Raw genomic sequence first — 26,938 nt, 5'->3', positions numbered from 1 at the left:
CTAGTTTAGTCATTTTTCTGGTAAATTTTTATAAAGTCTGGATTTTACATCATCTAAAATTGTAATAGTGATTTTTAGATATATTATTATATTTCACCCATTTCACAATTTATGGAAAATTAGCAATCATGCTCATTCTGTCATCCACATTTAAAAATTGTGGGCTAATAATTCTAGTGTATCACTAAGAATATAAACAAGAGGGAGTAATCCTTGGGTTTCCTCTTCTGCACAGAATTAGGATGCACTGTGGAGAATGGAAATGTAGGGTGAATTCAGCTCAGAGAAACTTGAGAATTTGTTTGCACTGAGAAGGAAGGACATGTAATTAGAAGAGATGGACAAAGGGAACCAGGTTTCAACTTACCCCATCTGTTATATTGATGAAGGAAATTTTAAAAATCACTGTAGCGTGGTTTGCAGCAGTGATTTACACCATGTCCCAGCCTCAGCCCCATCAGGTAGCATTGGATTTGAGATGGGCATTCTGTGCACAAAGGGTTTTCTCTTTACTACAGAAATAAGGCTAAGGGGGAAAATGTAATTCAAAGAATTACCAGACAAAAATGCCTATAAAATATTTTTTGTAAAACATTGAAAAGCCATACGAATGTACTATTGTAAGTAAATCATTATTTTTATGCACATAAAAAGCGGAATTGTGATTGTTGTAATGGCGAAGTAATTATCTATAAAGTATTAAAGGTGCAGATGAAAATATTTTCAATATTATAATCCCTCAATTCTGTTCTTTACCAATGGAAATAGAATAATACTGATATTAGACCTCTCTCTATAACTAATTTTAATACTTAAAAGAGAATTTTTAAACACATCATTTATGATTTGAATGCTTCAAAACAATCACAGATGGGCCTGAGATTTAGCTCAGTGGTTCTGCCACCTTCCTCACAAGCGCAAGGTCCTGAGTTTGATCCCCAGTACAAAAAAAAAAAAAAAAAAATCACAGGTAAATAAATTAAATTTAAAATAATGATTAAAAAATAATGAGATTTTACCAAAAGATATGAAAATAAGCAGAAGGGAAGATAGAGTAGAAAGTGGGCAACTAACTAAATATTAGAATTTATTCCTAGGAGAATGTTGCATTTAAAAAGACTAATTCAATATGTTTTCTCTTTCTTTCTTTTTCCTTCCTTTTTTCCTTTTTGTCTTCTTTTTATAAAATACACAGACAAGGTAGTATGACATAGGAACAGAGTATACATCGCCAATAGGAAAACAGAACATTTATTTCCTACATAAAATAACACCTTGTGTAGATGACAGTGAAGAGATGGAAAGAACGGGCTCACACACAGGTCTGGAAGAGCATCTGAAGTGAGAGAATGAGGTGGCATGCCTGGTCTGGTGTCCTTTAGGGTAAAGTCACTGTCAAAGGAAGCTCAGGTCCATGCATTAGATCTGTTAGGGAAAACTTGAGGAAAGCATCAGTCATAGAAGGACTGCATCACAGTCTCAGGACCTAGAGAATGAGGAGTAGATATGAGATTTCACATACCTGAGGTTGTTACAGAAGCTCACATAGAGTAGGTCAAGGAAAGCCATGCAAAACTGAAGCAAACAGGAAAATACTCAAGCTGTGAATTAGGAGTATAAAACACTGAAATATACTGAAAAAGGAAAAGATTGCTGAAACCTGATTGCACTTTACAATATTGTTAAATTCTCTCAGGATGACAGTGACAGTCACAGTCATTTTATGATTGTAGAAGCCAATAGACTGTGCATGAGCAGTTTGGGAAAGGAAATTAAAATGGAAAAAAATGTCCATTCACTGGATATCAAAATAATCATATTCATTTACTTTATCATGAGCTCCTGATTAGAAGTCATGTTGTAGTTCTCATGAGTGGTCTACATTCTTCTCCTAACATCACCTACTCACTTTAACCTCTGACTCTGCCGAGACCACAGCAGGTGGGCAGAGATGTACAACCTCACCATCTTCACAAAATTCCTCCTCATGGATGTTGCAGGCTCTCAGGAGCTACAGGTTCTGCAAGGTGCGCCGTTCTTAGTGATTTATCTGGGAGCACTAACAGGGAATCTTGTGACTGTGACTGTCACTGTCATCCTGAAAAACACAAGTTTGCACTCTCCTATGTACTCTTTGATAAGCAACGTGGCCCTCCTAGACCTTGTTAGCATCTCAGTTATTGTTCCCAAAGTCATAGTGAATTCCATGACAGGCAGTAAGATGATATCCCTGACAAACTGTGCTGCATAGATTTTCCTGACTATCCTTTTTGCAGTTGTGGAGATTGCCTTCCTGGTGGTGTTGCCCTATGACTTCTATGTGGCCATTTGCCACCCTCTGCATTATGGGCTCATCATCACCCTGAGTCTGTGCTCCTTGGCCACAGCTCGCTCCTGGGCCTCTCCTCTGGTCTACTCTGCTAACCCCATAGGTGCTCTGTTCAGGCTTCCCTTCACCAAGACCAATGTGATCCACCAATATTTCTGTGATATTCCTCAAATTTTGAGGATATTGTCACCAGATGTCCAGTACTCTGAATTTGTAATCATTGTTGGATGTGTTTGCCTTGTCTTGTCATGTAATATCTTTATATTTATGATACATTAATATATTTTCAACTGTACTTAAAATCCACTCAGTGGAAGCCGGAGACAAAGCTATATCCACCTGTACCCTGCAGTTAGTGATTCTCCTTGTGTTTTTCATTTCTGTATCAGTGTTTGTCTTAGGGCCCTCTGCAAAGAAACAATCCCTTAAGAATCTGCTGACTTCCATGTTCTACATCATGGTCCCCCATTTGTGAACCCCATCATCTACTCTCTATACAACAGGGAGATCAACTCTGCTCTGTGAAGAATGTTCAGTAGATAATCTGAGTTCCCACTCAAGGGTTTTATTGACTAAAACAAAATATCAACTATCTTTTGAAAATAGTTTAATTCTTATCTATGATATGATTTTAATTAGTAGCTACACTTTTGGATCACCTATTTTTAGTTCTCTATTTTTCATTGTCTGGACTTGTTATAGTGAAATATAAATTTTCCTGTCAAATATCTTGCTCAATTTTTTATATATTTTATGCATGTTTCCTAAAACACTAGACATCTGGTGTACATTGACAAAATTGTTGCTAAACAATTTGGAACAATGTTGACTAGAAAGAAGACAGGCATCATAAGGAGCAGCACATGCATGTGTTCCACCTTAATGGACACGTGTGCTGTTGAGAGAACATCAGTTGCTGGATCTGACCAACTTGGAGAAGTGCACTGAGTGATCCTGTGAGAAGATCCTGCTATTTGCACTGTGCTCTTTGCACTCACTCTTCCACTCAGGCTGGGATAAGTGACAAGGTGGTTAGAAAGGGGCACAACTTGAACCTGAGGGCACAATGGGGCAATCAACACTGAGATCCTCACAGGCCCCTTCTGCTACATCTGTGAAAACTCTTTTGGTTCACTCAATGAAAATTATGACAAACAAAGTGCCCTTCAAAAAATTGTAGTTTAGAAGTTTGCATTTTCTTTCTGTGCTCTGAATGAAAAGGTGCAGGCCAGGGTTTATGCATTCAAACTTTGTGAATAAGGAACAAAAACAACTCAGAGTGTAGCATGGAGACAAATGAAATAACTTCTACTGGAATCTCCTTTGAGATCAGCAGACATTGCTTGCACTCTGTGGTCCACTTTTTGCATCAAATAGCACATACAGATGGATTCACCCAAAACCAAATTTTATTTTTCTGATTACCTGAACTGAACCTGCAGTACTGTGGCTAACACACATATTAACAATATTGTGTCTCAGAACTGAATCCAAGTTCCCATAACTTTTCATCTAGAAGCCCTATCTGGGAAAACCTCACCATTGAGGCTCTGGTGCCCATTTAGCCCCAGTCCTGCACTGAAACAACAGGCACATCAGGCTTCCTATATCTCAGTACTTATTGCTTCTGTCAAAATCAAGTGGTGTTTGGCTCCCTGGACCTCCTGTCATCCAGAGCTCATGCCCTGGTGAATATCTGCATGTGACTCAGCCTCCTCTGATGCCTGAAATTCCTCAACTCCTCTGCCATGATGATCAATAAACTTCTGCCATTTTAGAAAAGTGGATGCACCATAAGACCATACTGTTAAATTAAATAAATAAGACACACTTCTCAAATATTGCATACTATCTCCTATGTAAGAAATCCAGAAATAAATACAAAGCAAAATAAAAGATAAAAGATAAATAATAATAAATATGTAGATAAACCTTTTGCAAATGTAAAAGACCCCAACAGGTTTGGGGGGAAGGGTGTGAAACAAGAATTAAAATGTGTTATGTACTTGTGTCATCTCCCCACAAGTAATTTGAACACTACATACTGGAAATGGGAACTAACAAAAATTAAAATAAAAAACAAAACACTTCTGTGACCAGAAGTTATTTCCTTAATCACTGATAACTTAAAGACTTCAAAGGAAAATACAGAAAGTTATACAATCATAGAAAAGCCTTGTCTCTATTAAGTGGGAAGACTTGGATTTTTTTATGGACCTGCAACTTCATAAGAATGATGATACACAGGAACTTATCTTGGTAAAACCTAGAGTCACCTTTGCATAGGTCAATTACCTAAAAAGGTAAGGAGACCACTTTAAAAGTTTTCCATTGGCAGAACATCAATGCTCCAAAAATATTCATATTTCACATCAAGGTATTTTTGTATTAATGCTCAATTTTCAGTATATAAAAAACATTTTATTCTCTCCTTAGCCACTTCAGTCATATCTAATTTATGTTTCTTTTGGTACCAGGGATCCATCTCAGGATCTTGCAGTTGGGAGGCCGACAGCAGAACAACTGAGCTAAATTCCTGGCCCTCTAAAATTCTTTTCACAAGACTCATATTCTACTAAAAGTCCACAACCTTCTCATACCCATTTGACATACACTTTTCTTTCTTATTTGAAAAAAAATCATTTTACTTTAGAAGAGAAATCACTGTATTCCCCCAACAAATAAAGAAATAAAGCTTGAGTATCAGTCGCACTTCACTGAGGAACAGTTTTAATCATATATATATATATATGTGTGTGTGTGTGTGTGTGTGTGTGGTATAAAGGAGTCGCAATGTAGGCTTACAGTGCCACCTGCACTGTCACAAGTAGAAGGATACAAAGGGCCCTCAGTGTCCTGCAGAGCCAGAGGATCCAGTCAGGCAAAGGCCTTGAGCTTACTGCAAAGTCCTAGGTGAGTCCATGCTCAGAACCCACTAGAAAGAAGAAGTCTGCAGTGGAAGCTGGAGAGGGACATCTGAAGGTGATGGCCAGGACAGGAGCTCCTCCAAAGGAGCAAAATGGAGAATTCCCTCTTTACCTTCTTTTTCCATCCAGGCTACAAGCCTACACTTGGCTGGGGTTTCCCTCTTCAGTAAGTTCCATCCAGATACACCCAGATCTGTGCCAAACCCATCACCTGGGCAAGTCTTATCCAGTGTGACACAAGTGTTAATCACACACCTTCACACACTGCTTTTTTTCCTTGAGAAAGCTGTGTCTTATCTTGCTTGGGTACTTGTATAGAGAGCTGTTTCCTTCACTGTTTGGAGTAATTTTATACACATATATCAGTCACAGAGCTTACTCTTGATCATTTCCAGTGATCACTAGGAGGCAGATAGAAGCAAACCATTTCACCTACATCTTTCAATTTGTAATTTTTTCTGTCATATTTTCTAGAATCCTGGGCTTTCTTGAGGTACATACACTTCATCAGCACTGGGACAGAGCATGTTTCCTAACAGTGCCTATATCATTAGCCTCACTGTCTCATGAAAGGATAGAGGAGGCATTATTGTACTTTTTTCTTCTTAATTTTTTTAACTTGTCCCAGAATTAAATTGCTTGCAAAGATTATTCTCAGCTTCACTTTTGTAACACTTGGCAAGAAAAAAGACAAAACTTTCTCATATTCAGAGGTGATCTTTCAAGTGCAAATATATTTCATTATTTCCTCTTAACTCACTTGACTTTAAGTTAGGTGAAGGTTGCTCATGCAGATGATACATTAAACAGCTTCAAACTACATTACTTTTTCTACTGACAACTTTGCAACTTAGAAATATCCTGTTTATTTTATTAACAATATTGGGTAGGGAAAATTATACAATTCTGTTACATGTACCACTCACAATACCTAAGATGTGCCATTTTAACCCATCAAAACAATATTGACATAAAGGTGGCAAGTGGTAATCTCATGGTAATTTTATACATCAATTATATTTGGCTCATGAAGCCCCAGATATCAACTAAAATTTTTTTTTACCAATGTTCTGTGAGAGATTTTCTGGAAAATATGAGTTCTTGAAACAGCAAAATAGGTTAAGAACATAACCCTCACTAATCCAGGCCAGTGTCTGAACACAGTGAGGGCTGAGATAAGGAAAACCAAGGGAGAAAACAGTGGGTTCTCTGTGAGCTCGGATGTCCATCTTTTCCTATACTAGGATGTGGGAGCTCCAGGCACATGGCCTTGGACTTAGACTGTAACTTCTGTCTTTGGATCTCCTCTTCATAGGCATTCAAGAGCAGACTAATTTATGCACCAATATGACTATATCTCCACCTGGAACATGGAAGATGGTGGAATATCTTTGCCTCTATAATTGCATAAATTTTGTTTAATATATTTTTAGTTTCTAAGATTCATTAGTTTTGTTATTCTATAGGTTCAGTAGAAAACCCTATTTTTTTCATATGTGTATTTCTTGCTTTTCTTTGGTTGGAAATTTGTTGTGTTTTGTAGCTCAATGAGCTTCTGTCATATTTTGTTTTTTTTTTTTTCTTTTTTTAATCTGCCACAGGAAATTCACATATCTCCTTTTGTCCCAGGTCAGCTACAGGAGCTCAGTTTTGTTTCTTTTGTTTACTGTCTTGATTCCTCATGTTCCTTGGAGCCTTGAGCTGCTGTCTTATTTGATGTAGTCTCCTGCTCAAGGTTTTAGCAGAAGATTCCTCTAATTGAACCTCTCCTAGAGATTTAGTGGACATTCAGAATATTTCCATGAATACACCAACCTTGCTCCTCTTGCTTTCTGTTGGGGTCCAGGCTGGATCTTAGGATGTGTGTCTTAGCCCAATCCCAGAGTCATGGTGGTTACTGAAAGTTGTCTTTTATTTTTTCCCAGGGTTAAAACTTTCCATATTATGGGACAGACACAGACATAAAGATTCAAGAAGCACCAAGACTCCAACCATGATTAAACACCCCTGCAAAAAAACCAAAAAAGCATATTACAAAATATATTACAAATTTTCAAAAGAACAAAGAGTATCTGGAAGCCAGCCAAGAGAGCAGAAATCCACACAGATAAAAAATCTCACAAAACCTGAGCAGACTTCTGATTAGAAATTTTTCAAGGGTGATGGATTCAAAGTGTCAAAGGGGAAAAGAATCTCCATCATGAGCATTTTACAGTGCAATTCTCTCCTTTAGAAATTAAGAAGAGATAAATACATGACAACACCACCAAAGCTGAGGCAGACCTGACAAGACAGCCTCAGAGAGCTATATACAGTGGAACAAAACTATGGGAAGTAACAACAGGACAGCAGAAGTGGAGATGCACCAAGGTAGCTTCTCAGAGAAAACAAGAAAAAGTCATTTCCAGCTGAGGAAGCTCCAGGCCAGGCAGTGATGGTGTCACCAAGCTCAGGGCTTTCTATGCAGACTTCAGTGGGCTGTGTTGCTGGGTACATGAGAATGAAACCCTGTATTTTCCATTTTCAGCCAGGCCTCTGATGGCAGGAGAACAGATTCTGTGCACACTCATGTCCAGGCAGACATCAGTGTGGTTCCTTCCCATGTGCACCTGCTTTCTCAGGGCTTGTCTCAGTTTCCTCAATTCCTTGTCACCCTCTTCCATTGTCTCTCCGACTCCTTGTCTTGGTTCTGTCTAACAAACACAGAACACATTGTTCTCAGTGCATCATGGAAGATTCTCAAAGGGGATCATATTGTACTCCTCAAAAATGGTCATAGGATTTGGAATACTAAAATTATATAAGATATCTTTTCTTGATATAATAGAATAAAACCATGAATCAAAAACAGGGGGAATATTGAATATCCACATATACTTGGAAGTTAAAATGTATGTTCCTGAATACACAAAATTTCAATGAAGAAATTAAAAGAGAAGTTTTAAAATATCATTAAATCAGTGAAAATAGAAATACAGCACATAAAATAAAGGATGCAGCAAAGGAAATCTATACTAGAATTTTTAAAAACCTATATCCAAAAAGAAATATCTCAAAGAAATTAATATGCATCTCAACAAGAAAGATGAAATAAACTATGCCCCAAACTAAAAGATATAGGAATGTAAAAATATAAACCATAAATAAATGAAATAGAGAATATGAAGGCAATAGAAAAAGGAATACAGGTATGAATTGATTTTTTGAAAAAATAAACAAAAGTCATCAAATTTTTATACAAAATGATTTTCAAAGAAGAAAAAGGCTGAAAAGAATAAAATCAGAAATAAAAGAGAAGATATTATCCCTGATGGAACAGAAATACAAAACATGTAGTACAATGGACAATTATACACCAACATGTTGGATAAGCTACAAGAAATAGACATATTCCTACCAACATATAGTCTACTGAGATTCAGATGAAGAAGAAGTGGAAGATCTGAACAGACAAATAATGAGTAAAGAGACTGAATCAGCAATATAAAATATCCCATCAAACAAAACCCCAGGACCAGGTAAGGTCAAGGGAAAAATCTACAGAGCATTTAATCAAGTAAAGCCAAGTCTTCTCAAACAATGCTCAATTTAACAACTGTAAGCATCCTGTCACATAATCTCAGAGATAGATTTCTTTAAGAAAACACATTTTATCCCAAAGCATTAAATTAATACCAAGGGGAAAACTTTTATTCTTTTTAAAATATGCTTGATTTCTGGGTCTGTAGATGGCAAGTGAATTCACATATTTCCTCATTAATTCTGTTGCAGTATGTGGGTTTAGTTGAACACACACACACACACACACAAAGACCTACTTTGCATCATTTTACACTTAGAGGAAGGGGTGTTGTAATGGTAGTTTCATATAAGTGGTGGTATTCTTCATTTATTCCATGCCAACTCAGAACAAGAACAATTTATAATAAATTAGTGAATAATCAGAGATTGGGAACTAAGGGATATTAATGAATATTTCAAACTCTGATTTGAATTTTTTTAATTTCCAGCATGGTGCATGACTTTCTGGAACATGTACTGGTTCTCTGAAAAATATCAACCCACAGAGCAAAGCCACTTTACCCCAAAATGGTATATTGGGCTATCTAATGCCAAATGGATTTACTATAGTATAAGTAAATTCCTTCCATGATCAGACAGGAACTTGAAAATTTATTGAATCTCCAGTGATGTATGCATTATTTTTGAATGCTTCCTTCTTACTAAATTCCACACTTCTAAACTATCTCTTCTGAACTCTGTTGGAAATTTGATTAATCTCAATGGTGTGGGCAATGAATTTTCCCAATTAGAGGCTGAAGGAAATGTGGTCTCCTTGGAGGCTGGGATCACCAGGTCCCTGGAGCTCATCAGAAGTGTGACCCTCATGCATCCTTGGTGAAGACTTACCGGGCTCACAACTACTTTGGAAGCAGGGCTGAGTGTGTCCCATACTCAGAGTCTCACTGAGAAGAGGAGCTTGTATTTTACTCACTGAAGAAAGAAGCAGGAGAAAGGATTCTGCCCAGGTTCTTAACACTGTGCAATACAATATTCATGTCAGTGAGGTTAGACTCGTTAGTCCGCTGCTCAGGCAAGTTTTTACATATTAATTAATGTGTTTTCGTTAACACTAGTAATGAATAAATCATACCAACTACCTGTGAAATACTTGAAATTCTTAAGCCAACTTAACTATTTCAGCCTCCTAGGATGTATATGTTCTCTTAGAATAGGCAGATTGTTCTGGATTCTGATGTTTTTTTTAGGCAATTTTCCCTCAAATGCTCTTCAAAGATCTGTGTTTCGTGTATGTCCCAGGTCACAGGACAGAAATCCTAGTGGTTGGAAATTACCTTGGATTAATCAGCAGGGCCCATGAACTAAATATTTTCTTGATATGGATTTAAAAGGATAATGAAAAAATCTGTAAGCAGATTAAATTTATGGAGCACTTCATTGAGATGAAGTCACATGAGCCAAAACAGTCTTTTAATTGGCAAAAAAGTTTAGATATATAGTATGGTCTTTATCGTGGGATATTTTTAAAAACTGTTCTGTCTTGTAAAGTATTAAATCATAATCCTGATCTTTTAGATGTTATCTCATCCCTTTAATAATTTATGGAAAATTGGCCATCATACTCATCCATCAGCCCACAATTTAAAATTGTGAGCCAAATAATTTAAAAATATCACTAGGAATTGAAGAAGCAGGAGAGGATGTGGAGGATTTTCATGCACTGTGATGAGTAGAAATGTAAGAAATGTAGTGTGAATTTAGAACAGGGAACCTGAGACTTTGTTTGGATTGCAGAGAAAGGACAGGTGATAAGGAGAGATGGAGATGGAAAGGAGACTGGTAATGACCATATCTAAGCTACTACTTTGATAAAGGAAATTAAGAATGGCCTGAAGTGTGGTTTTCATCCATGACCTATACCAGGTAAGCACTGTTAGCTTAGTCAATCAGCACTGATTTCCATAGTAACATCCTGTGCTCAAAGGATTTTCTCTTCATGCAGAGCAATAAGGCTAAGAGAAGAAACCACTGGTAATTCAGAGCAGGCAAAGCAGTTCATGTAAAATACTTAGGTAAAACCACACCAAGACATATGAGAAGATCACAGTAAACAAATCATTGCTATTATGCACATAAAAGGCAGAAAATATGAATGGGTTTGCAATGGAAATTAATTGTATTTAAAGTATTAAAAAGTGCTAATGCTAATATTTTCAATATTATAATCACACAATTCTGGTTTTACCAAAGAAAATAAAATAATACAGGCATTCAACTCTCAACACAACCATTTTTAGTATTGCAAAAATAAATTTTACATGGTTTGTTTATGATTTGAAATGGTTCAAAAAAGCCCAAGTAAGTAAATTGTATTTAAAATAACTATTTCAGCAAAAAGAGATTTTTATCAAAACCTATGAAAGCAAGAAGAGAAAAGGTCTGCATAGAATATTGGAATCTCATTAAGTATTACAATCCATTCCTAAATTAAGCTTGAGCTTAGAGGACTATTTCAAACAGCTTTATGTTGTTTTTGAATATTTTAGATTAAAATATGCAGACTAGAATGTACAGGTGGGTAACTGGCCATAAGTTGCCAATAGGAAAATAGAATTTTATGTCTCAAATGAATTCACATCTTTCACAGATGATGGTGCAAAGAGGGAAAGAAGGCTCACATATGAGTTCTGAAGAGATCCTTAAGCAAGAAAATGGAGCGGTATGACAGGCCTGGTGTCATTTAGATCAAAGTCCTTGTCAAAGAAAGCTCAGATCTATGCCCTAGATCTGTTAGGAAAGTACAGACAAGAGCATCAGCCACAGAAGAACCACATCACAGTCATTCTACAGCCCTTGCAGCTAGAGAACAAGTAGGAGATGTGAAATTCCCCAGCCCCAGGCCTGATAGAGAAGCTCAATGAAGAAGCTCCGGAATGGTCATGGAAAGATTAAGTGAATGAGAAAAATGCTTGAGGAGGCCAGAGAGGATTAGAAAGGCATTTATATGTACTGAATAAATGAAACATTACTTGGGCCTGAGTTCATTTTAACAACTATAATGCTTAAGTCTTTCATCTTATGAATTTGCCATCTAATGGGATATCAGACATTTAGAAAAAGAAAATCAAAACAGAAATATGTAAGTTCACTAGATTTCAGGACACTTTACTTAATTTATTCTATGCCAAATTTACAATTGGAGTCCACACACAGTGCCAATGTCAGCATTTTATTATAGTTCTAATGGGCGCTCTGCATTCTGCTTGTAGCATTCTGTGCTCACTTTAACCTCTGACTCTGTAGAGAGCAAGGCAGCTGGGCAAACATGGACAACCTCACCATCTTCACAGAATTCTTCCTCATGGATGTTGCAGGTTCCCTGGAGCTCCAGGTTCTGCTAGGTATGCTATTCTGAGTGATTTATCTGGGGGCACTAACAGGGAATCTTGTGACTTTCAATGTCATCTTGACAGGCACGTGTTTGCACTCTCCCCTGTACTTGTTTATAAGCAATGTGGCCCTCCTAAACCCCAGCAGCATCTCAGTTATTGTTCCCTAGGCCACAGTGAATTCCATGACAGGCAGTAAGACCATATCCCTGAGAGACTGTGCTGCACAGATTTTTCTGTTTAGACTTTTGGAGTGGTGGAGATTGCCTTCCTGGTGGTCATGTCCTATGACTGCTACGTGGCCATTTGCCACCCTCTGCACCATGGGCTCATCATCACCCTGAGTCTGTGGCAGGCCACAGCTAAAAGGAAAGGCATTTTAAGGAGCAAGATATGTGTTATGTGTTCACCTTTAATAGATGCTTGTGCTGTTGAGAGAAAAGAACCTCAGGTGCTGGATCTGACTAACTTGGAGAAGCACACTGAGTGGTCCTGTGAGAAGACCCTGCCGTCTGCACTGTGCTCTTTGCACTCCCTCTTCCACTCAGGCTAGGATAACTAACAAGGTGATTAGACAATGGTACAACTCAGGCCTGAGGACATGATGGAGTGATCAACATTGAGATCCTCACAGGCCCCTTTGCTACATCTGCTAAATTAATTTTGCTTCCTTAAATGCAAATTAAGACACATAACAATTGATCTCCAAAAAAATGTTGTTTGGGAGGGTTTGGTTTCTCTCTGTGCTCTGGATGAAAAGATACAGCCCTGCTAATTCACTCATCAAACTATCTGCATAAGGAAGACAATGCATCAGTTCGAAGCATGGAGACAGATGGAATGATGACTGCCATTGGGATTTGGCTGGAGAGCAGCAGGTGATGTTTGCACTGAGTGGAACACTTTTTTTTTCATCAAATGGATTCACTCAAAATGGAAAATGTTTTATTTTTTGACTCCAAAGAGCTGAAACTGCATTCTCCTAACTAAAGTAAACATTAGCAAATTTTATTTCAGACCTGAATCCAAACTTCCCTCCTTTTTCATCTAGAAGCCCTGCCTGGGAAAACCTCAACATCAAGGCACTGGTGCCCATTTAGCCCCAGTCCAGCACTGGACCAACAAGTGCATCAGGCTCCCTGTGCCTCTGTACTTATTGATCCTGGCAGAAGCAAGTGGTGTTTGGCACCATGGACCTCCTGTCATCCAAAGCTCATGCCCCAATGAAGATCTCACCCTCCTCTGATGCCTGAGATACCTCAAATTTCAATGTTTCATTCCTGAGCAGGCTACATATCTTCTCCAGCTTTATCTAGGTATAGATGACATTGAAAACTATGTGAATGTGATATGTAAATCTTGATTTGATTTCTGCATTTGTCACAAAATATTTGCCCCAAACAAACTAACCAACATATACACATTACTTTTCAAAATGTGTCTGTACCTAGGTAATTTTTGTAGCTATTTTGAAGGGAAAATCACTTTAAATTTATATTTAAATAACATTCTTACAAAGGTAGGGAGTTAACAATTCTGAATGTTTCATGTGAATTTATTTTCCCCCATTTCTTTACTTCTACCTAAATTTATATGTAGACTTTCTGTCCAGGTTTTTATTCCAAATATTTGAATGAACAAGTAAATTCATTTCTAATTTCCAGTGTTAATTTATAAACCTATGTCACTTATGTTCTTCTTTGGGTTCACTTTCTACTTAGAACTTATTTTTTAAGGGGTTTTAAAAATTCCATATTATATGTGTTTGTATATTTTTTGGTAATATTCTATTATGATTTAATCTCTTTCCCTGGGACACTTTTGTTTCTAAATTTTTCATTTTTTATAAATTTGTTTATTTTGTCATTGACACATAATAGTTGTATGTTCTTATAGCATGGACTGATATAAGCTTTATAATATGGAATGTTTAAATGTGACAAATTAACAAATCTTTCACCCACTATGTTTACAACTTTGGAGTGTGAAAATTTTAAAATCTATTCATTTCAGGAATTGAAGACTATGTAATGTATTATTCATACAGTAGTCTTTCTCTGTAGTAGATCACTAAAACAAGTTATTTCTGTTTAATTAAAATTTTATGTACTTTGATCAATATTTCCTCATTGCAATCAAACACTCTCTGAAAGGATATGGTAAAATTAATTTTACTCTGTACATCAATGAATTCAACACTATTAGATTTCACTGTTGTATTCCTGCATCTGGCTTATGTCACATAGCAGAATGTCTTCCAGGAGCAGCCATGTTAGTGCAAATCAAGAGTTCTCCCATTTTTAAGACTGTATAATATTCCACCCTGTATATATGGGGCATTTTCTTTACCCCTTATCTGATGAGGAAACCTCAGTTGCTTCCATATGTTAGCTACATTAAAAATGCATCCATGAAGAGAGGTCAGATATACCATCAGTAGATTGATTTCAGTCCAGTCCATAGATACGAGGGTGGTGATTCCTTGATCATATGGTAACTCTGTAGTAATTGTTTTATGGGACCTCCACACAGTTTACATGGCTGTGCTAATGTCCAAACCCACCAAGGGGGTCCAGGGTCGATTTTACTCTACACCTCACCCACACTGTCACCTTTCATCTTTGTGACAATATCCATCTTAACAGATGTCAGGTGATGTCTCCTTGCAGTTTTAGTTTACATTTCCTGATGACTGGTAGTGATGAGATGTTTTTTGTGCATCTATTTGCCACTTTAAATCTTCTGAGAACAGTCTATGTAGGTCCTCTGTCCTCTTGGACTGGATTATTTGTGTTCTCCACATCGAGTTGCATCAGTTCCTTATATATTTCCACATTAGTCACATATCAGTATATGGATTGTGAATACTTCCTCCCAGTCTGCAAATCGTTTCTTCACTCTCTACACTTTTGTATTTGTTATGAAAAAAATGTTTAGTTTAATGAACTCTCATGTGAATTTTTGCTTTGTTGCTCTTTTGTCTGAGATTAGGAGTCAAATCCAAGATGTTTTGCCCAGCTGAATGAGGGAAGTGATGCACCTACATTCTTTTTTAGCAGTTACACAGAACAAGGCCTTAAAGGATGGAGTTTTTAAGTTGACTTTTGCATATGATATCACATAAACTTCCTGTTTCCTTCTTCTACTTCTGAATATAAACTGTTTTCAATATCATACACTATTCTGTATTCATGATATTTTAAAATAGTTGAGTTGATTTTGAGTGACGGTTTATTTCTGAGATCTCTCTCTCTCTCTTGAATTATGGGTCAGTGTGAGGCAGAAGATTACAGCATGGCAAAGCAGCTGGGCATTTGGGCATGACCTGCCATATGGCTCCTTTCTGGATGTCCACCCAAAGCCTCAAGCAGTCATAGGGCGGGACTTTCAGAGGTGACTGGATATAGACTGTGTCATGCTGGGATTAAGTGTGTGATACTGGGATCAAGGGTGGGTAATTACTAAATTAGGTTGCCATAGTTGATTGGTTTGTCATAGTTCTGGTAGTTGATTATGGAAAGGCCCTCCTGGGTATGTGTGCTCCAACCTGAAGGGTATATAGCCTGGAAAGAATATGAGGAACAGAAGGAAGGCTGCTGTGGTTGCTTGTTGCTTGCTCCTTGTCACTTGCTGCCTTTTGCTTTGCTGACCTCTGTCCCCCAGGAACTTTTTGCCTCTGTGATGCTCCTCTGTCATGTTACCCTGCCTTGAAGACAGCCAATTATGAATTGAAACCACTAAAAGCTTTCTGCTACAATAAACCTTTCCTCCTTTCACTTTGGGTGTCTGGTATTTTGTCTCAACAACAAGAAAAGTAACTAAAACAGTCTGTCAATCAAGAAGACCTGTCAAAGTAGCCAGCACTCATGTGCAGAAGTGCTTCCAAGCCCTGCATAGGATGCCATATATGACATTAGAATACCAGTAACAAAGATGGTGGCCATTGGCCTCAGGACCACTCTCTTCTTTCTCTTGCTGTGGCCTACCATGTGTGCATGACACATTTTCTTTTTCCACACTTCTTCAGCACACACTTGGTCTCCCTCTTCTCTCCCTCTTTTTACCTTTCAGAAATGAAAATCTCAGTGTCCTTCAGTTATCCAATCCAATTGACTCAATAGGTCAACAATCACCTGAAAGAGAACTCCAGCATTCAATAGTGAATCTAACTGGATTTTATGGTACTCTCAGGGTGTTTGTGTTTCTGGAAAATTGTAGTAGTCTTTGAAGTCAGGTATTACAATGATTCCAGCCCTGTTATTTTCTTCAGGATTATTTTGGGTGCTTATAATACTTTAAGTTACCAAGAAATTTAAGATTGTGTTTCAAGAAAAATAATATTGAAATTTTGAAAAGAAGTTCATTGAATCTGTAGATGGTTGGGAATTATGGGCATTTAAAAATTTTACAAATTCTTATTCTTCCAATTCAGGAAAACAGAGACCTTTTCATTTATTTGTGTCACCTAAAAATTACTTTCTTCAAAATTTTACTGTTTTTAGTTTCTCATAGCTCTTGAAAAGATTTTACACTTTAACCTCCTTGTTCCTTAAAATAATTTAAGACTTTCAGAGAATGAAATGATGCCACCAGATTTGCATTTTAAAGACTACTGTGGCTGTATAATGAAGAACATTTTGAAGAGACGGAGATAGAAATGTTGAGGACTGGCTGTGTGTGTCCACACCACAGATGATAGTATTGTGGACCATGGTGGTAGTTGCACAGTTAGGGAGAAGTGGATGGATTGAAAATATACTTAGATTGTAAAATCAATCACTCCTGAACATGATTAAATGTGAAGCATAAAGAGGAAGAAGCTGGAGATTGAATAGGTAAGAAGCCAGCAGATGGATCTAGAAAGAAGAGGTAACTGAAACAGGAGTGCAACCTGGGCAGAGAGGATGAATGGAGGATGGAAACAGGATGCACCTTGTGGTTTCCAGGGCTGGAATATTTGGCAATCTGAGGAGGGGTAGCACAGAAGAGACTGGGAAGTTGTGTTGCCTCATGGAAGGCAGTGCACACCTTGCAAAGGAATTAAACCTTGTCAAAGGTAAATGGTGAGACACAACAGAAAGATTTAGGAAGGAACTTAGGAAGGGACCAGGATCAGAAAGGGAATTATCTAAATAGCCTCATACACCTATTAGAGGAGAGGGACCCTGTAGTGTGATGATCAGGTAGTAAGTGAGGATGAATGATAGATTCAGAACAGACCAGTGACTTTAGTGTAGCTAGAAAACATTTTCCTCTCTGGGCATGTTATGCTTGATGTGCCCAGGAAGCATGATGTGTATACAGAAATCAGAGAAAGAAGTCCAGGGTGAAACTGAAGGTTGAAAGAATTGGGTGTGGGAAAGTGAGAAATAAAGATGAGCTCACCAGGGGGCAGTGTGATCTGAGAAGAGCCTCTAGCAGGACAGAGTTGACCAGCCTTTAACAGTTGGTAAAGGAGGAGCTGTAAATGAGGACAGGAGGGGAACCTGGGGTAGGAGAACGTGCCAGGGAAGGGAACCAAGCAGCTTTCAGAGGTGGTCAGAGTGCTAGGTGTCAGAGAGAAACTAGATAGAGATTAAAATTTCACCACTGACATTGTGATTTGACAGGTAATCAGAGATGAATTTTTAAAGGGAAGGGAATTGGAAGTTCCCTGTGAATGTGGGCATCATCAGTGACAGGCCCGACCTTGCTTAGCTCCACTTGTGCATCTTGTAACAGGTGACCTTGGGGATGTGGACAAAAACACAGGAGATTCAGATGCTCTGTGTGAACAAACATCATGACCCATCATAGCCCTACAGGCCAAGATGACAGACAGGGTTTCTCCACTTCTCACAAAATGAACACACTGGTCTCTATCAGGGGCTATATATATATATATATAATCGGTGAAGAGAAAGAGCGGATTCAACTCATGCCAAGATCATAGAGAAATTTATAACATTAAATACATATATTAGAAAGTAAAAATGAAACTCATAGATATAAGCACCTATCTCAAGAAGTTAGAAGAAGAACAGCAAGTTAAATTTTGTTCTTCACTACCACGTACTGTGGCACAAAATCTGTGAAAAAAACCACAAATAAGAAAAATAATGTCTTTAATTTTCATGAGCAACAAATAGGGACTCCTGAAGAAATATCAAATTACTCCAGAATATATAAAAAGGAAGATACAGCATAACTAAGTCCTGTGAATGTAGGAATGCAAGGCTGTTTCAGGTTTTAAATCAATCATGCACTGCTCCAAAATAACAAAGAAAATAAAAAAGAGAATCATGGACTTACCTCTACAAATATGAAAGTAATAGAAAATTAACAAAATTACTGTAAATTCATAGTGTTTTTAAAAGGATTTAACTACCAAGAAATACTGAGGAACTTTCTAGACCTTGTATAAGATAACTGCAGAAAACCTTTAGCTAGTACTATATCTGATCATGAAATTATGAAAGATTCAGTGACAGAAAACACTCACAACACCTTCTGTCTCCTTTCCCTGCATCCCTGCCAAGGCAATAAGGCAATAAAAAGGGTAAGAAGTATAAAGACCAGAAAAGCACAAATGAATCTGTGACAGCAACATAACCAGGTGTGTACAAAATTCAAAGTCAGGTATTAACATTAGTACTTCTAGGAATAATGTGGGAAATAAGTCACTGAGTTTAAGGTACTTTTACATTACAGTAATAAACAGAAAAACACTAAAAGCTGGAGCTAGGTGAGGAGTGGGCTGAAGACAGGGCTGACAGAGTCAGGGTGATGTCCCAGCAGGCACCCAGGGATCAGGAGACTGGGGGCTCATGGGGAAAGGGGGACCAGCAAACACTGCAAATCACAGGAGTCAGGCTTCCCACTGTGGGTCAGAGAGATATGGAAATAGGAAAGGCTGGCATCAATCCTGTGGCTGAGTTGCCATGGGAATAACCAGTGTGAATTCAGTTTTTAATACCAGCAGACAGACAAGCAATAGACACAGATGTGGTTGTGTACAAGACTTCACGGAAGCCTTAAAACCCACTCTGCACAATCAAAATCTGATCCCGAAAATAAGAGAGGAGAATCATCCCAGTTCATTTTATGAGATCAATGTGACTAGGATATACAAACCAGACAAAACACAACATAAAGCCTGGTGTGGTGGCACACACCAGTAGTCCCAGCACATGGGAAGCTGAAGCAGGAGGATCACTGCAAGTTTGAGGCCAGACTGGGCTACATAATGATTTGAAGGCCAGCAGGAACTTCATAGTGAGACTCTGTCTCAAAAACTTAAAAACAAAACTACAAAATAAAAAAGAAAACTATAGATCAGTACTCCGCAGGACTATATCCTCAAAAGTCCTCAACAATATTAGGGAATCCAGCCAATAATATAAAAAAGCATTCTAAATCCTGACATATGGGATTCTTTTTCTAGGAATGCAATGCTGATTCTGTATTTCAAAAGCAATCCACCACAAACACAGGCTAAAAAAGAGAGAAGCTGAGCCAGTCCCAGCACCAGGAAGGAAGCTCCCCCACTGCCATCCCAAGCTCCTAGGGCAGAGAAGGTGAGCTGCGAGGGTGCCAGAAGCACCCCCCCACACCACAGAAATGAGAAGACATGTAAACAAGCCTCAAAAACAGACTTCTGGATCACCTGTAGCAACCCCAAGGGAAACAAGATGGAACAATCTGATACTCAACTACCTGGACTCTCTGAACTGGAAACAAAAGAGGATTTTGGAAAAATGAAATCTGGAATAATTACTCAGATAACAGCAAAGATTTTGCTTATGGTGCAAGACATGATAAATAAATCTAGAGAGAACACAGATTAAAAAAATAGAGGATCTGAGGAACATGATGGAATCCCAACATAGAAAACAAATGGAATCCATAAAACAGATGCAAATAGATTTCCAGGAGATTAAAATCCCCATGGAAAGTCTGCACAGCAGAATGAACCAATGTGAGGACAGAATTTCAGATATAGAAGAAAAGATTTCACTTAGTGACCAGGAAAAGAAAATTGCTTTAAAATTGTAAAGGAACATGAGAAATCAATCCAGCAGCTGCTAGACGATACAAAGAAGAAAAACATAAGACTGATTGGAGTCAATGAAGAAAAAGGAGAGAGTGCAGATGACATAAACAAAGTGTTCACAGAAGTGATGGCAGAAAACTTTCCAAGGAGGGGGAAAGAACTTGACATACAGATAAGTGAGGCATATAGGATTCCATTTAGCCTTAATCAAAAAAAATCTACACATAGGCATATAATAGTTAGGATTCCAGAAATCCAACAGAAGAACAAAATTCTACAAGCAGTGAGAGAAAAGAAACAAATCACATGCAAAGGAAAGCCCATCAGAATCACAGCAGACTTCTCAATGCAAACCCTCAAGGCAAGAAGAGCTTGGAGTGATGTACTTCAAGCCCTAAAGGACAACAGCCTCCAACCCACATTGATTTACCCTGCAAAGCTAACTTTCAGAAATTGATGGAGAAATAAGATACTTTCAATATAAAGAGAACCTCAGGAATTTCATGAATATCAAACCAGCACTCCAAAAAATTTTAGACAATACCAGAGTAAAAGACAATAAGGATCACAATCCCAGGAAACCCAGCAGAATGAATACATTGTGTGTGACAAATTAAATGCAAAGGGGGAGAATCCAACAAAAAGAAAAAAGTCATGACAAGGCTTTTAAAACTTTTAACTTCATCTCCTTAATGAGTGTATAATTCAATCTTGTTATTGTACTGATTAGTATTTTTCTGATTCTAGATTTGCATACCTTTCCTTGTGCTGTACTGGCTATTTATCATCTTCTTATGTCTACTTTTTAATTGGGTTGCCTATTAATGAGCTCCAAGAATTCTTTATACATTCTGGTCATAGGTTATATGCATTGTAAATATGGTCTGTTTAAGGACCACTTTTAATTTTCATGATGTCATTTAAAGTTCTAAATTTTGATGGAATCTCATTTATCATTTTTTTTTTCTTTTATACATCATGTCTTTTGTATCCTAGGTAGTTCTTGCCTACCCTGAATTCATAAATATTTTCCTTATAATTTCTTCTTAAAGTTTTATACATTTAGGCTTTCATATTTAGGTTCATAGATCCCTTCAAGTTATTTTCATGTATGGAAATAAAGGGTTGAGATTGATTTTTTATATATAGATACCAGGTGTTCTAGTGCCATTTGCTGAAACACTGTCTCTTCCTTGGTTCTTGAATTGAGTTTATATTCTATAAATTGCTAATGCTAAATAATCTTTCAAAACTCAGTGGGCTATATATGTGTGGTTCTATTTCTAGATTCTCTGTTTTATTCAAATGATCTATATGTCTTTCCTTACACCAACACTGCCTTGATTACTGTAGCTTTAGAAGAATTCTTAAAATTAGGTACTAAACATCTTCCAACACTGTTTTTTTTCAACTTTTCTAGGTTCTTTGTACCCCTACATAACTTTTAAATTTCAATGTCCAATTCTTCAGTTATAGCACGTATACACAGAGCTGAATATTTATATATAGCTTGTGTTTTCTAATCCTGCTAAATTCAAATACAAGTTCTAGGGGCCCCTAGAGATTTCTTAGCATTTTCTCTGTAGATGATCATTTCATCTACATATAAAGATTTTGCTTCTACCTTGCCAATACTATCCTAATGGTGTCATTTTATTGCCAGACTATTTTGGTGGGCCCTAGGTTTCAAAGTTTAATGGACAGATAAAGAGTAAACATATCTGCTCTTGTTCCCCTATTTAAGGAGAAAGCATTGTATCATCTCCATTCATATAAGGAATTCTCACTGGAAGTATGGAGTACATGTCTTTAATGTGTTGAGAAGGTTCTGTTCTACTTCTAGTCTCCTGATAGCTTTTACCATGAACAGCTGTAGAATTTAGTCCAATACTTTTTCTCCAACTAGTGACAGGATCATATGACTTTTCCCTTTCCTCTGTTAAAATGATGACTTTTGGGGGTGGATCTTCCAATGCTGAACCAACACTGCCATCCCTATAACAAAACCATTTTCTACATACTGCCAGATCTGACTTCTAATCATTTTTTTTTGTTAAACAAATTTCTAACTATGTTCATACTCTTTCTTCTATTATCTTTATCCAGTTTTAGAATTAGCACAATGTTGAGTTCCTAAAATGAGGGGAGAAGTGTTCCTTCTTTTTTCTGTTTTAATTGCTTGATATAATTTATCAGTTAAAATGTATAAGAGCCTGCTGTTGTCATATAGGTAGGTTTTCAAGGTAGGAATATACTTTCTTTAATAGGTGCTATTCAAATTTTATATTTCTGCCAGAGTCAGTTTCATTAATTTGTCTTCCAAGGTACTTCTTAGAAGTTGTCAAATATATTTCAAAACATATTTTTTGAAATATGCTTTCTATATCCTTTTAAACTCTGTAAAATCTGTGGTAATGTCTCCTAGATCTTGATAATGTCATTTAAAAATGTATAATTGATACTGTGTAACAGGAAGAGAAGGTCTAAAGGTGCAGGGGAAGTGGGGGGGCAGGGGAAAGGAAATAGGGAAAAGAAAAAATATGAGAAAAAGAAAAAATAGAAAAAAATTCTTTGCAAATAGAGAAGTGTGGAGGGGGTGAAAGGAGGGTAAGGGAAGGGGAAAAAAAAGAACCAAGATACTCATGTAATGGTACAAGTTCCCTATGATGAATTTAACTGTATTCTATACCTAAAATGTACCAATAAACTAAATAGGAAAAAACAAAACAAAACAAAAAACAGGCTAAACAAGAGAAACAAACTTAAGAAAAACTTTCCACATGATCTATTTTCCTACTCAGCCCCAGAGAAATGGAAACTTCAGTCTTACAGGTCCACCAGTCCTATCCTTTGCTGCACTCTCAGGTGCACAGGTTATATCTTCTATGTTACAACTATCACCATATTGCTTATTATGTCCTTCTCTAACTTTCTTATGTCCTTTACAGAAGCTAGAAGAAAAATTGAGGGCAAGTGTAACTTTATAAAATTTTTCTATTACCCTTTTTATTGTAATTGCTTTTTAAGCCAACTTAGAGAATAAAGAAAATGCAATGTGCAATTGTACTGTCTCTGGATTAGTTATGACATTTCCTCTTTTATTTGTTTCTTGTGAAATCAGATCCCTGTCTGTGGTCACCTGCTTTCACCCCAAATAACTTCCTTTAGCATTTCATGAAAGGAAGATCTGCCAGTAATTAACTTTGTCACCTTTTGTTTGCTTGTGCTCATGTGTATTTGCCCCTCATGTTTATACTGTAGAAATACTCTTTCCCCAGATGTAAGGATTTTTAATTTGAATGGACTGACAACATCTCTCCCTACTTCTGCCTTCTCCACTTTTAGTGAGAAGTCAGATGCTCTTCTGGGGCTTCACTCCCTGTGCTGTGTGATGATGAATCATTTTCCTCTTATAGGGACTGGGATTTCCATCAGTGACTTTCAGTGTTTTTGCTTTGCTGTGTTGGGAGCCTGCCTGGAATGTACTACAATTCTTGGATGCATAGGTTAATGTTTTTCAATAAATTTGGCTTGTTTTCAGCAATAACCATTCACTTTGAATTTTTTATTTCTTCATGTTTAAGTAGCTTTCACATTTGCTGTCACATTTCTCTACAGGAAGAGCACTGGGGAAATGTCTGGTGAAGCCCTCAGGAATCAGAGCCTTGTAGCCTTGGAGTCCAGAGGTCAGGTGCTTCTCTCAAAGCCCACCTGACTCTGCAGCTCACTGAGTCCCAGCCCAGTCCTTCTCATGGGCAGTGTGGAGTCTATGTCCCAATCCCCTGAGATGAGGGCCAGTCCTACTACTCCAGTGCCCTGCCTCACAGAAACCTATTTAAACCCTCTGAACTGCCTCCCCACCAACTGTGGCTCCTCTGCCCTGCATTTCAGACCTGGGCAGTGGCCTCCTCTAGGCAGCGCTGAGCCCTGTGCCCCAGTGGACAGATGCCACCTGCCATGCTTTTCTGGATGCCGGGCCCTGCTTTGTGTGTTCTCAGTGGGAAGTGAGGAGAAACTATGTCCCCGCATTCACCCTCTAGAAACAGCAGCGACATCATGAATACACTGAAGTTTTGTCTAAACAGTGCAAAACTCAAGCACAACTAAGGCAATTTAGTGAATCATACAGGCACTTGTACTACACTTAGGCCAATACTTTGCTTATTCTACTCAGGCCCATGGAAACTGGGCAGAGATTTCCCAAGTGAGAGCTCCTGGGCTGACTCCTCATGGCGTTACTTTAAAAATGCCATGTGTGAGGCAATGACTGAGTTTCCACATTACAGAGAGGGCAGACAGAATTTATATTCTTTTTACATTTCTAAAATTCCTGACTCCACATCTACAGTGCATAACAGTGGCCCTGCTTGTGGGGAGTTGGTTTGTGTACAGAACACAGCACAATGCTTTTTCACCCCTTCCTCTCCCTCACTCCTCCCCCTCCATCTCCTGATCCCCTTGTCATGGAAGTCACATCTGAGGTAACTGAGGCTGGACAGGCTGCAGCCCCTAGGCTGCCCATGTGAGGCTCAGGTCCAATGGAGAAGAGGTGGTGCCACCCTCACCTGGAGGCCGGCTGCCCTGGGAAGCAGACTGTGGGGTCAGGAACCTGCAGTGGGCCTTGCAATCCCAGGCTTCAAGGGGGCAGCTGAGCAGGGCAGCACACTTCATCTTTCCTCTACAGTACCTGTGTGTATAATTCTAGTAAATGCTGAACTCCTTTATATCTTTTTAACTTAAGCCAGCCTCAGTCTTGTGAATTGGGCTGGTTAAGGAGACCACTAGATGGAAGCACAGAGGGGCTACATGGAGAAGGTCTTCCTGGTTTGTTTCAAGGGTGCAGACCATGAAGGACCTGGGGTTATCTACACAGTGCCAGGTCCTGAATTATTTTCTTGTTTCTCAGATAAGGACACAGAAGCCTGGAAAGCTGCAGATGCTTGCTCTAAAGTCTGAGCGCTCTTGAAAAGCTACTCTCCCAGGTCCGTCAAGCATCAAGCCCAGGCTCTTTGCCTTACAGTCAGGGGCAAATAAACCCACAAGTCACTTCCCACAGTGCAGACACCTGCACTGCTCAGGGTCCTACATAAGGGTCATGGGAACTTTTCCTGTCCACCTCCCCCAGGCATAGGATGGACCCCACCAAGAGAGCAGGTCTGCAGGGGTAGCCTTGCTCTGCTCCTGGGCAGTTAGGGTCCCAGCACAGGGCTCTGTGGCTCACCAAGAGAGAGGCACCAATTCTCTCAAACTGACCGAGTGCATGAACATTTTAATATCTAATTTTTTATGATTCCATTTCAATTTGACTTTATTATACAATTTCAATTTTTGGAAATACCGAGAAAGATTTAGGAACACAGACAAGACTAAGTAATATGATTTTACATTTAATTTCAACATTGTAAAACCTTATCTTGACCTGGTTTGAAAACCTATCATGTGAAAATAAGTTTTAATATGTATATAGTGGGTTGAAATGATGTCTCTGATATGGAAACAGAAAAGTAATGTTCTAGTGAATCCTGAACTGGAAGCCCATAGCTATAGTCACCTTTATAAATTGAGATATCAGATTTTTAAAGGAACATTGCAAAGATCATCCCATGCAAATATAAGACATTAGAGCATTTTCAGAGAATTCATACAGGAATATACATGAGATCTGGAAACGAAAGCCTGGCACCCAAAATGATGAAGGAAAACAGTACCCATCTTCATAGTATGAACGGTTTAGTGTTGAAAAGGGAGAAGATTTCTTCGCAGAGATTGGAAGGGCAAGGAGAAGGAACATGGGGTAGGTTTGATCAAAGGCAGCACAGAAGTTCCCAGCAGCATGACTCAGTGATGCAGGAACATGGGCCTTGCTCTTTTGCTTGGCAGAAGCCACACTGGTGGTAACCAAGCAGTGGCAAATTGTAAAAAGAGTTGACTGTCACTTGATACGAGTGATGGGTATTGAGATCATCACAGACCTGCTCTGGGATTTCATCTTGCCTTCAAACTGCAGCCATGAGGGAGACAGAATTTGGTAACTGTGGGTGCTCAACCAACCATGCACCCCATAAGTCTAGAAGAGGATACTTGCTTATGTCAGCATGGAATGAATGCATGGCCTTCTGTTAATGTGTGATGTTATGTAATAAACAGTAACCTAGTGAAGCCTGAAAGACTATTTTATTCAATATTCATGCTATGTTATCCAATAACTTTTGTTTCCTGGGTACAATTTGCAGGCCAAATATATCAATGCCCCTCAGAGACATGTAGATTTCTTGCAGGCATAGTTACACTGCATCTAGTTTTTCCTGAAAATTTCCACTAATACCATTTCCTTCAAGTCAAGGGATGTTTGAGCAAAAAGAAATAGATTCCAAGTGCTAAAATGTGCTTGGATTCCCTGGCTTTCTTGACCTGGCAATTAGGAAGTATTTATCACTCAAGTTTATATTTTAGTTGAGTATCTGGATTGTTTAAAAGAGACATTGGTAATTCTCACACATTTACCAATAGTGTTGAAAAATCACAATATGTGTATATCATGGGCATTCTGGTTTGTACTGTATAAAATGTTTTCACCTATAAATCTAAATTTCTTGTTTAATCCCTAAAGCAGTCCTGTATGCTTTATTATCCCAAATGAATATACAGATAGTGAGGCTCATAGAACTTGAGGAGACTCCGGGGTCACAGATTTAGGTCATGTGGTGAGCAGGAGAAGAGCTCAGGTAATCCAGCTCTG

General features: G+C 38.2%; 1 protein-coding gene across 1 annotated transcript; it reads left to right on the top strand.

The window, feature by feature from the left end:
• Positions 1–1,951: 1,951 nt before the first annotated feature.
• On the top strand, positions 1,952–12,720 carry LOC147822076 (olfactory receptor 14I1-like). Its single transcript, XM_087197545.1, has 4 exons — positions 1,952–2,216; positions 2,277–2,467; positions 11,426–11,497; positions 12,412–12,720. The coding sequence occupies exons 1-4, from the start codon at positions 1,952–1,954 to the stop codon at positions 12,718–12,720; spliced, it is 837 nt and encodes a 278-aa protein (XP_087053671.1).
• Positions 12,721–26,938: the final 14,218 nt, after the last annotated feature.

The sequence above is a fragment of the Heterocephalus glaber genome, unplaced genomic scaffold (assembly GCF_053883595.1).
Source record: "Heterocephalus glaber isolate CG9 unplaced genomic scaffold, H.glaber_assembly_v1.0 deba00001673, whole genome shotgun sequence".
Lineage (NCBI taxonomy): Eukaryota > Metazoa > Chordata > Mammalia > Rodentia > Bathyergidae > Heterocephalus > Heterocephalus glaber.
Note: the sequence above shows the minus strand (reverse complement) of the source record. Positions and strands in the feature narration are given on the sequence as shown.